Raw genomic sequence first — 15,442 nt, forward strand, 5'->3', positions numbered from 1 at the left:
AGGCTAAAAAGACTGTAAATGTGTCAGATATCCACTTGATATGACTAACTCAGACCGCTGAAGCCTCATATAAGTTTCACATCAACTTTTAAATGATTGTGTAGACACACTGTGGATTTTGGCCTCCATCACTTACACTGAAAGCACATTTGAAGGGGATCTTTTAATAGCCGGTATGAACAGGAGGAATGATTACTGCCAAAAAAACATGTTTCAATTTTTTTTTGGGAACCTGGCTGTTATGTTAAGAAAATCTGTGAACCTATCCTTTTGATCAATACAGCTATATAAAAAGGCCATGTAAAGGTTATACAAGAGTAACCACGACCCAAAGCACGTTTATACACTTCAAGTTTTTTTCCTCTGTTCTTTTAACTACAATGATTGTGTATTGGGCTCTGACAACTGCCAAAACATGGGTGACCAACACTCAAATGCAGTCCCTGAATGTATCCTGTGTAGATATGGTGTAAGTCTGAAAGAAAACATAGTATGTTTGATTTCAAGAATAATATCAGAAGACCAGTGACGTTTTCAATGCAGACATGTTTTATTTGTTAACAAAGAAAAACTGTGATAATTTTATTATCCAGAGGCTCCTCAGCTGGTCTGGATCAGTGACATTCAGATGTTTTTAATTTTGAAAACACACCGAAGTTCAGTTTGAGTTTTATTCCAAGATCATAAATCAGCAACTGAAAATAAATATGATCCTGACTTCTGTAAACTCCTATTTTCTTTTAATAGATTTATCAGCAAGGTAATGAAATGTGTATGGGGGTAAATTTGACGTAATAAAGAAATACAAAGAAATGTGAAATTGTCCGACCAACAACCCAAAACTCAAAGAAATTCAATTTACAATGATATAAAACAGAGAACAGCAGAAAATATTCACATTTAAGAGGCCGGTAACAGCAAATGTTTGTCATTTTAGCTTGAAAAGTAACTCAAATGATTGATGATCAGAATAGTTGCTGATTAATTTGCTGTTGATTGACAAATTAATTAATGAAGTGACCATTTCAGCTCAAACTGGCAACACCAAAATTATGAGTTAAAATTACTTCCACAGTCGGTTGTCAACATTTATGAAACCTCTCTGATGAAGATAAACTACCTTTGCTAGCTTGTTAGTTAGTGTTAGTAATTAGCTTGTCTGTTATTTAGTTGGCTAGCCACTAAAAATATGACTCTGTCAAAATTTACTCCTCATTAGTTTTTTTTCTGAATGAATACAGTATTAAAGAGACCTTATATTTCTCACTTTTTTAGCCCTTGTAACTTCTTTCTGTTTCTTTTTCAGGAGCTGTAAACCTGCTAAAAGGTAACGGCAAAGAAAAATGACATCACTGAGGAGACGTCTTTACCTGACGTCTAAATGAAGTTGAAAAGACATCTTTTTCAGGCCACTTCTATGCATTATAAACAATATTTGATAATGAATAAACATTAAATTATTATATATTAATAGGTGCAAAACAGACAAATACATGTGTGTGTTTTTAAGCTTAATGTGGATTTCCAAATTTTCAAATAACAAATAAATTCTGTCCTGTATTTCAGGAAATTTGTAATTATTTGAGGTAATGTATGACCAGAATATATTTTTTTCTATTATTGTAATTTATTTTAGCCTGCAGTAAATTATATGATTGGTCACATTAAGCTTAAAAAACCTTTGCTCATCATTTCAAAACTGCCCAGTCGTCCATCTACAAAACAAAACAATGGTTTTTAATTTCCGGAGGGGTGAAGTTTGAGTCCAAAAGCAGCAAAAACATCAACATCGACCTACAGAAGCACATAAATGAATCTGATGATGCCTGTCTTTTTTTCTTGTTTCATGCTTATTTGTTTTCTATCTGATCGTGCCTGGATGTGTCTCTGTCAGGTTTGACAGTGAAATCTCAGCGCAGTGCTGATGAATCGACTCCATTTTCTCCTCTGAATGTTTTTTTTTGTTGTTGCAGGTTTTCCTGAGAGGCAGTGTGGGCGTTCAGCTCGATGATTTCTTCTCTTTTTTTATTTCCAAGAAGCTTTGGCAGGTGTGATTGACAGCACACCTCAGGTTAAAGGACACCCACCCACCAAATGTGCACAGCACTGTGGACTCTCCAGTCTCCATTAGGCTGTAAATTACATTCTGAAAATGACTGGATGTCCTTTTCATACAGCTGAAACAGAGTGTGCGTGCAGTGTGTGTATGTGCAGTGTGCATCCAACCGTGGTGAGAGGATAATGGGAAAGCAAAGAGCATCATTACCTCTCTCCATGCTGCGCTGCACCTCTCGCCTCCCCCTCAACCGACAGGAAAAGACGGGGTGGACGCTGTCGTTCAGATGCTTTGGATCTGGACTCGTTTTAATCTTTGTCTACACGATAATTTTAAAAAGCTCAACAATGTGTTTATTGCTTCAGGCACAGTCTCGAGTACAGCAGCGTTCACTAACTATAAGCTTCTAAACACTGACAGCATGCACTGACGCTCTGTTTCCCAAAGATTTTAGTTCAGAGTCGGCCTGAAATGGAAGAAGTGACTTCCACCACCAGGGGGCTGCGAATAAGACAACGTCTACATTAAGTCGGCTAAATTCTAAAACGCAGAAGAAAAAACAACATGCGTCCACAGTAGGGATTTCAGTAATTCTCCTCCTACTGGAACTGAGCAAGTCAGCCACAGAAAACCAGCGAAAAAGAAACGGCATACTGTTCCCGTTTCTGCAACGGCTTCCTGACATTTAGTTTATTGCGAGCTGATAACAGTTTCAACAAGAGAAGGGTGGTAGATAACTACGTTTAACTCTAAACAAGCTATCAAAGTAGACAATAAAGAGAACAACATTTGCATGAAGTCGTCTGCCATCGTTGTTGTTATTGTTGTCACTGTGTTTCTTCTTCTTGAAACACTGCGCTACTGCCGCCATCTGTTTTGTCGGCGATTTAACAGCGTTTCTACAAAGCTCCGTTTTCCCCGTACACACTACGACACCAAGCCGGCGTTTTCACGTTTACTTCCTCTGGAGGACGCTTTGGAAAAGCTTTGTTTTAGTCAAGAGGGAGGAACAAAACGGAGAGAAGAAGATGCGTTCACGAATTTAGCTGGCTTAGTGTGGACATGGACAAGTGAGTATAAATTTTTTGTCACAATTTAAGATACACTCCAAGATTTTGTTGTAAGACTCAACAGCACTGTAACAAAAATCTTCCAGATTATTTTTACCTATTTTTTAATTTAATATTTTCTTTTTTTACTATATAGTGTTTTCTACTGATTAATGTAAAGGTAACAGGAATAAGCCAGTGGACTTGCATGCTGTATGAATTGTATTAACTGTTATTCTCATGTATGATTATTAGCACTGCTGGCAGCACGGCTTATAATCATACAAGTCCGTCCACCACTCTGCTCCAGAGTGAAATGTCTCGACAATTATTTGATATATTTTTGTGATATTTGGTACAAACATTCATAGTCTTCAGAGGATGAATCCTACTGACTTTGGTGATTCTCTGACTTTTCATCGAGTGCTACCAGAAATACTTAATACTTAAGTTTATGACCGAATAGTGCAGGTGTTACTTTGTGTTTACTGCTAATTAGCAAGTGTTAGCATGCTAACATGCTAAACTCAGATGGTGAACATGGCAAACATTACACCTACTAAACATGAGCATGTTAGCATGCTAACACGCTAAACCAAGATGGTGAACATGGTAAACATTACACTTACTAGTTTAGTTAAGTTGAAAAGACATCTTTATCAGGCCATTTCTATGAATTTAAAACAATATTTAATAATAAATAAACATTTAATGATTCAATATTAATAGATGAAAAACAGACAAATATTTCTGTGTTTTTAAGCTTAATGTGGATTTCAAAATGTTGAGATAACAAACAAACTCTTTTCTGTATTTCTGTGATCTAGAATTTGTAATTATTTGAGGTAATATATATATTAACTGTTATTCATTCTAGTCTGTCGTAAATTATATTTTTGGTCACGTTAAGCTGAGGTACCTGAAGGAAAATAAAATCAGAGAAAATACTGTGACCTTGGGTTTCAAGAGTGTTACAACAAAATCAGTGCGTGTATCTTAAAGTGACAGTAGCTGTTTCTTTTGTAGTTTTTATATTGTATGTGTACATAAACAGTAACAATATAGAATCTGTATTATTTAAAATACAGATTAAGTTAAGTATATATATTATCCTAATTGTGATGGCAACAATGTCTTTTCCAGGTTGTTGGTGTTGGGAAGTCCGATCCTGCTCTGGGCCACAGAAAGCTTTGGGTCGGCTCTGTTTGAACACGAGTTAATCTCAGAAAGCAGACAGCATCCACAGCTGGAAAACGATGGCTTTTCAGTCTCAGTCAGAGCTGTGTGTGTTTTTTTTTTTGTTTTTTTTAAATGATCAGCAGGTTCAGCTCTTTGGTATGAGAAAGCTGCGCCAGTTTTTAAAGGATTTGGTGCAGTTTATTTTTTCTCCTCTTTCTGCTGTTTTCTCTGCTTTTCATTTCAGATACATTCGGCTGAATCCTCAATCTGTCATTCCCAACATTTGGTAATTATTCCACCTCCCCCCCCCCAGCTCACCTCCCCCTTCCCCATGAGCCAGAAAGCCTCGGCTGAAAACTCCACATTTCCCCACTCAGCCAGCCGTGAGGATTAAACGTACTCCTGGAGGCTGTAGCTGTCCTTGATGTCTTTTTGAGGGAGTTTGGAGGGAGATGAGTAGCTCTTCTTCTCCTGATCCTGTTCTGGTTTCTCCTGAGGAGGTTTCTCCTGCTTCATCTCGTCCATCTGCAGTTGGACTGTTTTGTTTTGCCTGTTTTTCGGATGTTTGCGCTCCGCTTGCGGCTCTCGCCTCCGTTCCCCCTCTCGGTACAGTCTGTCAGGGTCAGCGTACTCCGTTCGTGTTGTTCTTCTTCCTGGACACGACAAACAAAAAATGACCCCTCCAGCCAGGAGGAAGCCGGCGGAGATGAAAGTGACGCACAGAGCTCCACCAGGCTGATATTTGCTGCTGTCTGGCAGGTCGGTGGTCAGGAAGGTGGTGATGACTTCATTGGTGAACCAGGACGCGGGGACCAGGCAGAGGAAGCTGGCAAGGATGAAGCAGCCCCCCGCAGCGATGGCGGTGTGCCCCTTCGCTCGGTGGCTGCCCCCCCAGCGGGTGCATTTGAGCCCTAGGGAGGCGAGGCAGAGTCCAAACAACGCCACCATGCAGGACAGGACCATGGCGGCCCTCATGGTCTGCAGATACGCCGGCAGCGACAGCACAGAGTTTTTCATGGTGCAGCTGAAGACGCCGGAGCTGTACCAGACGCAGTCCATCCACAGACCCTGCATCTGCGAGATGGGGGTCATGATGCTTGACCAGACGTTGACGCTCACCTTCCAGTTGGGTAGCAGAGTGGCCACCGTGGCGCCGAGGACGCCCAGGAGCGCCAAGGCGAACGCCAGGATCTGAATGGCGGTGGACAGCATGGCTCAGCTCCCCCCCCCCCTCTCCCTCCTCGTCCCAGCTTCCGTCCCTGTTGGTGCGGCGGCGGCGGCGTCCCGGACAAGTCCTGACAGCAGATAATTCCTCAGCGCCGGCTCCAGCGGGCTGCAACCAGAGGAGAAATGAGAATTGAAGTGAGCGTGAGAGCGTGACGGACACACAGCTGAGGCTGCTGAGCTTTTCTTTCCCTGTTTTTGTGATTTGTGTGTTAGGAGGGCAAGCATGTGTGAGCTCGCTGATTGCCTGCATTAGTTACTCTGCAGCTGATGTGGTGATCATTGACACTCAATTATGTCCATTTAAAGCTGCAGCATCCCTTGGCTCTACTGTTTCTGAGCTGCTTTTCCACTGCAAGAGGAAAAACTAAGTTATTTCTTCTAATTTATTCAATCCTAACCTCTTCATGGAGTTAAACATCTGCAACAAAAGAGGAAAAATTCTTATTTTTAAAGTTAAATCATATGAATCTGGAGTCTTACCTGTGTTGAGTGTCTGGCTGCGTCTTCTGAAGTGATTCCTGAGGACGGAGCAGAGAGTGTGAATGAAAACACAGGGTGTGTGGGTTAACAGCCTCTAACTACCTCTCTGCCTGCTGTCTCCTTGGCAACTGTACATACAGTTTCATCCCATTCTGCGTTCTGGAAAAAGATGCACCAGGAGTCCTTTTGTGTTTTTCCTGCGAGCTCGTTCTGAATAGAATAAAAACCTCTTCGTGCAAACTGACTGAAGTGTGTTTCAGGAAACAGGTTTTCTAACCTGAAGGTCACCGGCTCTGCTGAAGGAGCCGCAGAGCAGCGTTCTTATCAGATGAGTTGATGGCGTTGTACGATGCGCAGAAACGCTTCTCTTTCACGCCTTTGACCACACGAAAGCAGCCGTTCACCTGAAAATGATTGTTTGTATTGTTTTCTTTAGATAAGACTAGTTAAATTCTGTTTTTTTTCACCTCGCTTGAGTTTTACAACCCTCTGAAAAATGCGACAACGCCTCTTAAAAGCTCATTATTGACTATTACTGATAATATCTACTAGACCGAGTCCTTCACTTACAAAAACAGTCACATTTCAGGTGACTGACAGGATAATTTGTGCTTTTAAAACAATCAACACGCACCATCGGGTGGTTATTTCGTCCTCGTTTTTGGTGATAAAAACCGCTGAGCTGTTCTTTGTGCGGCTGCAGTGTGAATCAAGGTGTCGCCCGTCATGTGACTGTATGAAGAATCGCCCTCTGCAACACGGTGATAAGCGTCCGAAGCCCACCCACCCGCTCTGTAGTGATGGGACCCAGCAGTCAGTCAGCCAGTGGCAGCCTGTTATTACCATAATCCCGCAGTCTGGGTCTTATCAGCTTCAAACCTGCACAGACACGAGCTGCTTTTCACCAAACAGAAAACAATAAACACCATTTTTATCCGCCTACCTCACCAAACAGATCCTCTGTGGGAAAATACAAGATTAAAGACTCCGTGGGCGTCATTTCACCCATCATCACTGGATAATTAAAGTTTTTTTGTTGATATAATAACTGTTAACAAATAAGAAGGATTCAGTTTCCCACAGGACATACAGAGCGATGATGTCATCGTGTTCGCCAAACCAGCGGTTACTGCAGCTTTAAAGTGGGCAGATTTCTGATGGAGCTTCTGTAGTCATCAGAAAAAACAGCAGTTTTTGGGTTTTAGCCTCTTAAGATGAAGCAAAATCTACTTGTGACGCCACATTACAGGTTACAGCATTAATGTAGACAGATGTTACGCTCACTAAAGTTAATGAATTTTCTTAGTTGTCCGTTTAATAATCATGTGACTCCTCAGAATTAGACCAGACGTACCTTCAGGTTAGAAACACTAAAATAATAATCAGCCTCTCGAGAGAAATAAATAATTTGAACTTAAACTGGTTTTCTCACACACACACACACACACACTTAAAAACACACAAAAAAGTCTGTAATTTGCCACTAGAGTAATTATAGACAGATTCAGTGTTTGATAATAATCAGTTAATACACTGATACATTAAAGCAACTGTAAATAGTTAAATTAACTAAATTTACATTTAAATGATGCATTATCCAACATACAGCATACACAGCTGTTATTTTAAGTTGTTTTAAAAGCACAATTTAAAAGACATTTTATTATTGAATTCTTATTTTTTTAAGTATATGAGTTTTATAATTTGTTCCTTGTTAAAAAAACAGTGTAATTATTCTGAACTCCAGACTAAAAGAACATCAGAGTTATTCAGATTCTGATTAAAATGTCATAATAACAATATAAACACAGAGACATTTATAAACACTAGTATCAGCTATTTTATAAAACTGCTTCTAAACTGACTGTTTTTCATAGTTTTTCCTGCTAAAATATATCAATAAAATGAAAATGAAAACAAAAATTGATCACTTTCATAGCAGAAAGGAGCTTTAAATCTTTTTTTTCTTTAACTGGCAGCTCAACACATTTTTGAACCTAATGAAACTCTGTTCAGTCTTTTAAACGGAAGCATTTATAGAACTTATATGTACTTGTTAAAGATCTCTTTCACACGTTTTAAAACATGTAGAAATACTCTGCTTTGAAAGATAATGGGTCTGATGTGTTTTTTCCACAGAAAAGGTCATTGATTATTTTATTTACATTATCGATTAATCTGCAGATTATTAAACAAACATTTTGAACAAGATACAAATACAAAGATCTTTATTATCATCTCACCACAGTTACATTTATACTTTTCAGTTCAAATATTACATATGATGACATGAAATTGTGTTTCCCAGGATAAGGTATCCCTGGTGATAAAGTAGCGTAAATGCAAAAAGGTATTTTAACTTTAGAATAATTAAAATGAAGGTTTAAAAATATAAATAAAATAATAGAGAATGAAGCATATAAAGTCTATAAAATGTTACAAAATAGAGAAAAATGTCTTGTTTTGAGAAGCTGTTTGACAGGTTGTCAGTATATACTGACACACACAGAAAGAGAATACACAAACATAAACAATAAACACATCAGACATAAAAACATGATGCAACAGAGACTCCAAAATAAAATAAAATAAAATAAAATCTGGTTCTCTGTTCCCGTAGCCGTCCTTTCACTCTGTGACTTACAGGTCACAAATGAAGAAGGAAAAAACCTGAATAACATCATTAAGATGAAGAAGCTTTTATATTTAAAGGCACTAAAAGACAAAAACTTAACACAATGTTTGAAATGTTCAGTGTATCAGTGGACTCTTCAACAGGATATTTGTAAGAATATAGAACAAAATCTAATTTTTGAAGGTGGGCGGGATATTTTGAGTCCTGGTTGAAGTTAAAATATCAGAACATGGTGAATTATAAACAGGACAAGAAGATTTATATGTATATATATTATATATATATGTTTTTGTTTGTTCTTAGTTTGTACCCTTGAATCATAATTTTTAAACTACAATGGGAAGCTTTTTTTTTTGAGAATTAAATTTTTAAGCTGCTGACTGAGGCTCAAAATGTGAAGCAGAGTGATTTACTTTACCTTTTTTGTCTGTTTGTTTTGTCCTGTTAAGTTTTTAATGTATTTAGCTGGTGGTATTTGTTTTGTTTTGTTTATTTTTATTTTATTTTGTAGTTGTAGGCTATGTATTTTATTTTAGGTACATAATTTGTGCCCATTTGTTCAATAAAATTAAAAAATACACACACACACACAAAAAACAATTATTATTCATAAATCATACAAACAGTGATATGTAGACTTTAGACAGAGGATGGAGAGTATATTAGTGATGTTTCATTAATGGGCTCCGACATATAAAAGCAGCGGTATGCTCCTTTAACTCGAGTGTCTCATAACTCACATCCTGCTGCTGCAGCGTACAGGCCTCCTGTGATCATGGTCACACAGTTTGTCCCACATACTGAACAGCTCGTGTTAATATCCAGCTGCTCCGTCGGGTCGCTCGCTGATGTGAAACGAGGTGGCGGTCGATTACAAGCAGACTCTGGAGGTTTGACTCGACGCCTGCGGGCCTCCGTCGTCCTGCTGCTGCAGAGCAAGCAGAGGACAAACCGGGGAGTATTTCATCAAATATTTTCTCTTTTTTTTATAATGTGTTTGGCCTCCGATCAGCATGAAGCTGAAAGATTTATGTTCTCTCTGCTCTGCCTCGTTGTTCTGCTTCATTTATATGAAGAGATTTTGCTCCAGTTTGTGTTTGTTTGGTTATTTCATGAACTACTGAACTGATTTTAAACAACATTTAGATGGAAGTTTGGAGATGAAACAGGAGATTCGTTTTTGATTTAACTTTTTATTGTTTTTCAATTTGTTTTGGAGATTTTATGTTTGACTTTATTTTTAGGCAAGTTTACTAATAGAGTCTGTTTCATACACGAGAATATTCAAACTGCTTTAAAACAACTACCGCAACTAAAATTAAATTAATAATACAGTAAAATACATTAAATTAGATAAATTATGAAATCTCTGATCCTTGAGATGTTTAGTTTTTCTTTCAAACTGGTATTATTTTTTGCTTTTTACACAGTTGGTTCTTTATAGAGTTTTCCTCATTATGTGTTCCCATTTTAAATGTTTATTTATCTCCTCAATGTTACTGACTCCTCTTGTTAATGTAACGATCCCACAGGTTTATATTCTGACCACCAGTTCACATTATTTACACGTCGTTTCTGAGAAATCACATTTTGTCCCTGATTTCGGTGGCTGAAAATACTACAACACCCATGATCCTCTGCTGCCGTTGCTATTGAGAAGAAGCCGTGGGCATGAATCAGAATGTAATGAACACGTAAACAAAACGTGTCGCCATAGTTACTGAATTCACTCAAAAGTGACCCAGAAATTAAAAGTGAACTGATTTAATCTGCAGATTGTAAAACTGTTTTTCTCAACATTGTAAATTTTAGCTTCTGCAAGTCTAATTTCTGTGATTGGCTGTTTCATGCTGAAATGCACCTTGGGAGTTGTAGTTAAACTTCTGCCACCAAGTTTTTATGTTTTTATCAGAGAACCAAATATTTTCTAACATAGTTGTCACAGCATTTCATAAGATAACATTGATGTTTAATTGTTGTGTTTTCTTCTAATTTGTTGTTATATTTTATCCAGTGTTGTTGTGTTTTGCACCTCAGGGCCACCGTACCTTTCAAATCAATCAAAATTAAATTTTATTATACGAAAGAGGAAAATCCTGTTTGTCTGAGGTGAAAATATTTTTAGAGCAAACAACAAAAGCTTTTTTTTATTGTGTTTATGTTGTTTTTTAATTGTTAATTGCAGCAGGAATATTTATGACACTTTGTCTGGTTTTTCGGCAGATTACTGTCTGCATGAATACATGTTCGTTTTTCAACAAACATTTTTGAAGTGAAAGATTTTAACATTTGTAGAGTTTTGTTGCTTGTTTGTGTTCAGACTGGACTCAACTGCTGCTAATTTATAACTAATTTTCAATTAATCAGAATATGTAGACCCAAATGATGTAATCCAGCCTTGATGTGAGTGGATGTTTCTTCATATTCTTATTAATTTAATATAAAACAACACATTAAGGAGGCGGCAACAGCGCGTAAGTGTTAATTTGAATTGATTTCTGGCCACATTTGATCAGATGTTGTATAAGAAGAACTCATTCCTTTACATGGATTCACTCGTTCTCCATAAAGAGCCTTTGACTCTCCAACCTTTCATCCAATCTGGCTGAAATTAGCTTCACATTAAAGCAGGCAGTTTGACCTTTGACCCCACAGTCACAGTGATAATAGTTTGGAGCTGAATCAAACCATCTGGCAGAAACAAAATCCCCCCGAGGCTCCATCAACCATCAATCAGCAGGCAGACGGGAATATAAATGAACTGCTTTATCTCAGCCGAACACACACACACACACACACACATTGATATTTAAATTAGGAGTGTGCAGTATGAATAAAGTCTATCACAACATTATGGAACCTGTGCGTCTCTGGGGGAGAAAACAGATAATACTTTAGATAAATAATGATAAATAAAATCTAAATTTGTGCTCTTGAATTCATAAATTAATCTAATTTTGTATTTATTTGCATTTTTTTTTATTTTGATTGAATTAATCATTTGTTCACACACATTCACAGATTGTAATGTGAAACATTTTTAACATTTTGTTTAAGGTTAAAAGGTAAAAAAAATATAAACATGAAGCTCCTTGTTCTGAAAAGTTATTTCAGATAATGGGATGGTGCAAGGAGTCGTTTTGGTTAAGATGTAATATTATTATATGATTGTATTCTTACGTGGTTTGACCATGTGACTCCAGAATGACACATGGCATTGTTTTCTAATCTGGCGCCTCTATCGGCATCGTCAGGACGACATCATCTGTCTGTGCTTCCTGAAACTGTTACACATCACTGTTCAACAATAATGATGTTTTATGATGTGACAACACTGTGGTTGAGGTCTGGTTAGGTTTAGGTAAAGATCATGGTTTGGGTTAAAATGTTCACTTTGTTAAGGTTGGAGAAACATGTGGTGTGTGTTAAGGTTACTACTTCCTTAAAGTTAGGCCAACTTTGTCATCATGGCAACAATAATTAAGATTAGAATCGATCGTAGTTTCGCTTTTTAAAAAGTGTCCCGACTTGCGGTTGGAAACATGAAACGAACTGTGGTCTCCTGTAACAAAGTCTGCTGTTGGGTTAATGCCTCCGTCCAGCCTCCTCCTCTGAATGAACGTATATATACGTCATCTGAACTGCATCACTGCTCTGGGTCATAATAATTACTAGATGGCATCTGTCACTCAAACGCAACTTCAAACTGTATGTTGTTTTTGGACAACTGACATTACAAACTGTTGTGTCGTTTTTCTTGGGAGGACAGTCTCCTCCTAGGTTTGTTTAAAGGAGTCAGTTAAGTTTTCTCTATGTAATATTTTATATGATTGTATTATAAATGGTGATACATCATGAGACATATATTTTGTGTTAGGATTTTCCGTTGTTTGTCCGTACTTATTGTTGTTGCCTCTCTCGGCCAGGACGCTCTTAAAAAAAAAAGTGAGGTTTTTCTGATTAAATGAAGGCTAAATTAAATAAATAGAAAAAAAATTGAGTTTATTTAAAGTAATTTTTATTTCAGTCAATAGTTTATCTTTAAGTTTTCACCTAGCCACTTGGCCTCACAAAATCTTTGTCCTTCAATCACGACAATTTTCACAATTTTATGGCTTAATTATACAGAATATTTTACTTATTTATATAATTAAGATATTTATAAAACGACTGGTCCTTCAATACACAATTAAAAGAAGAAACTGTAGAAACTCACCAGCTGACAGCGATGTGACATGTTCATCCTCTTACTGTTTACTGAGGACACACACACACACACACACACACACACACACACACACACACACACACATACACACACACACACACACACACAGAGTTTCAGAGCTGTTTGGGATGTTTTTGGAAACAAAGCGTGTCAGGTGTGTGTTAGTGTGTTTGCAGGTGAAGTGCAGTTCAGCACATTCCTGCTGTTCAAACACCGACCACATACGTGTGTTTGTGTTTTTATTGCTATCTTTGTGAGAACATTTTGGTCCTCATACTTCAACAGGACTGTTTGAACACTTAAACATATTTTTCTTGCTGTAATTATTCCTCCTGTTCGTACCGACCATTACAGGATCTCTTTATAATGAACTTACAATGTAAGTGATGGGGGACAAAATCCACAGTCCTCCTCCTGTGCAAAAATATATTTCAAAGTTTATCTGAAGCTAATATGAACTTCAGTGTCCAGATGAGTCAGATCAAGTAGATTTCCTTCAATAGTTATATAACTGAGCGGGACGCGTGCCTTTGTCCTGCACAGCAAGTCTTCAATTAATTTTTCCAACACATTTTTGGCATTTTTTTCTTTAAAAAATATAGTGAAACAACTATATAAAATTAAAATACAATTGCTGATTAATTGTCTTCAGATCAACTTTATTAACGAAACATTGTAGTTCTACTTCAAACTCTGTCCGTATTACATTTTTGACATTTTTACTTGGCTGTAAACTAATCAAAAGTTCATCTTCATTAGTTTGGTGCACATCCAGGACTGAAGAGACCTAAATCACCTGACTCACCAGAAAGCAGCTATTGTATCTGTCAGATAAAAAGTTACATTTTGCATTTAAAAAGTCACTTAAGCATTTTATTTATTTATTTATAAAATGCTTTATTAAGGACTTTATTAAGTCCTTGCTAAATGGAATAATTAGGAATTAGGACTGTAACACAAACTAGAAAATGCATTTCCTGCGGAAAATGCGTGTGAATGCTGACAGCTGAGATGAATCGTAAAGCGTTGCTGAAAATGCAGAAATCTGAAATGAATTTTATTTAAAAAAGCTGAAAGTTCAAATGCATTGCACTGCACTGCTGAAAAACCTGGAAGCTGCACTGTATTACTTTTACTATTAACTAAAATTGTAAACTAAACTACATTTTTGTTATTTCATATGTGCGGAATTCATCAGCTCAAAAAAAGTCAAGCTGGAAACAAATATTGGTATTACACATTATTTTTGGCATCAGTATTTCAGTTTAAGACATTTTAAAATAACTGTTGTATAATAACATGACATGAAATGAATTTAGGCAGGATAGCGTTGCAATAAACACATATTCAACAACATTTGTGAGGCCATTCAAGCTGTGGAAACATTTTGGGACTATAAATTCATTCGTTCATTCATTAATATGTTATTTTTTAGGAACTTAGGGATCCCCCAACAGGGAAAAGGGTGAAGGCGGGTTGGGTGACTGCTGCCATCTGGCAGTGATATGGACTTATGGATGCTGTACTCCAGTGGCAGCACTCAATCAGCAAAACAGCACACATTAACACAGGAGATGATATTCTCCTGTTCTCCAATCTGAAGAGGCAGAAGCTGGGACATGGCCTGAAATCCATGCATCAAAGTCCTACACATGTCTGAGAAGGAGTGGCCACCATACAGAAGGACAGTGGGACCTTGCAGAAAGTTAATATTGTCGCCTGAAGCCAAACTACAGACAGAAACGTAAGTGTTGCTTCAGTATTTTATTAGTGGTTAGTTAATAGTGTTTATTCCAGCATAGCTGCTACACTGTTAGTGTAGCCATTGTGTTGACATAAGATGTCTATTATGTGTGACAACAATATTAATACATTGATTATAAATACACAGTGCTTAGTGCCTGTATAACTTCACAATTGAATAGCAGAATCCAAAACATTTTTAGGATTCATTATGTTAGTAATGGTCCATATGTATGTGTCCATGTGCTCTTTCCGGTCCGAAGTGGGAGAAGAACTTGGGCCTTCTTCAAGATGAGCTTGTAAGCATTGTAAGATTGAAATTAAATGTCTTCTGTGCATAACTTCATCACAAAAACTGCTTTTTCTTTTTAGCTTAAGTACGTCCTAGACAGAAATGCACTGCAACAGCAAAATCTGGTAGCGGAAAGTCCCTAAACCTGAAGCAGTCTGGGAGCAAACAGAAGGCTTTTACCCTGGTAGTGCAGCACCTTCCTCCCGCCAGGCGCCACTTTCTGAAAAGTCCCAGTAAGGGTTCCAGGAAATCCAGTCAGGATCTCTCAGCAGCGACCTCATCATCTTCAAGAAGGACGCAGACCAACCTTGTTGATGCTCTGATCACAAATCTGGTTGTAAGAAAGCCAGGAAGGCCTTGCAGATCGAAGACGCCAACGCCCTGATCAAGCGTGTGTCAGACAAAGCACAGGAAGAGATCAGCATCCTGGTCTCAGGTGTCACAAAAGTCAAGGACATCAAGGTGGTCAACAAGGCTGTCATTAAGGATCTTCTCACGGTGTGTGACTCTCCGCAACAGTTGGTGGAATCAGTGAAGGAGTCAGATGCGATAT

At 37.8% G+C, this 15,442-nt stretch overlaps 1 protein-coding gene across 5 annotated transcripts; it reads right to left on the minus strand.

The window, feature by feature from the left end:
• Positions 1 to 2,374: 2,374 nt before the first annotated feature.
• On the minus strand, positions 2,375 to 13,416 carry LOC121882449 (claudin-20-like). 5 transcript variants are annotated; one of them, XM_042390714.1, is made up of 3 exons: positions 12,843 to 13,416; positions 5,992 to 6,029; positions 2,375 to 5,617 (listed from the first exon to the last, which is right to left on the minus strand). In XM_042390714.1, exon 3 carries the CDS (start codon positions 5,494 to 5,496, stop codon positions 4,675 to 4,677), a length of 822 nt encoding a protein of 273 aa, XP_042246648.1. In that variant the 5' UTR covers positions 5,497 to 5,617; positions 5,992 to 6,029; positions 12,843 to 13,416; the 3' UTR covers positions 2,375 to 4,674. The 5 variants fall into 5 exon arrangements, with proteins under 5 accessions (XP_042246648.1, XP_042246647.1, XP_042246643.1 ...); XM_042390713.1 differs by lacking the exon at positions 12,843 to 13,416 and adding an exon at positions 6,269 to 11,644 and having other exon boundaries at positions 2,375 to 5,860; XM_042390709.1 differs by having other exon boundaries at positions 2,375 to 9,554.
• Between the last annotated feature and the right edge of the window lie 2,026 nt (positions 13,417 to 15,442).

This window comes from Thunnus maccoyii, chromosome 17 (genome assembly GCF_910596095.1).
Source record: "Thunnus maccoyii chromosome 17, fThuMac1.1, whole genome shotgun sequence".
Lineage (NCBI taxonomy): Eukaryota > Metazoa > Chordata > Actinopteri > Scombriformes > Scombridae > Thunnus > Thunnus maccoyii.

What these genes read in the sequence shown, in the direction of transcription:
- LOC121882449 (XM_042390714.1), bottom strand. Translation starts at nt 5,496, where the DNA reads ATGCTGTCCACCGCCATTCAGATCCTGGCGTTCGCCTTGGCGCTCCTG.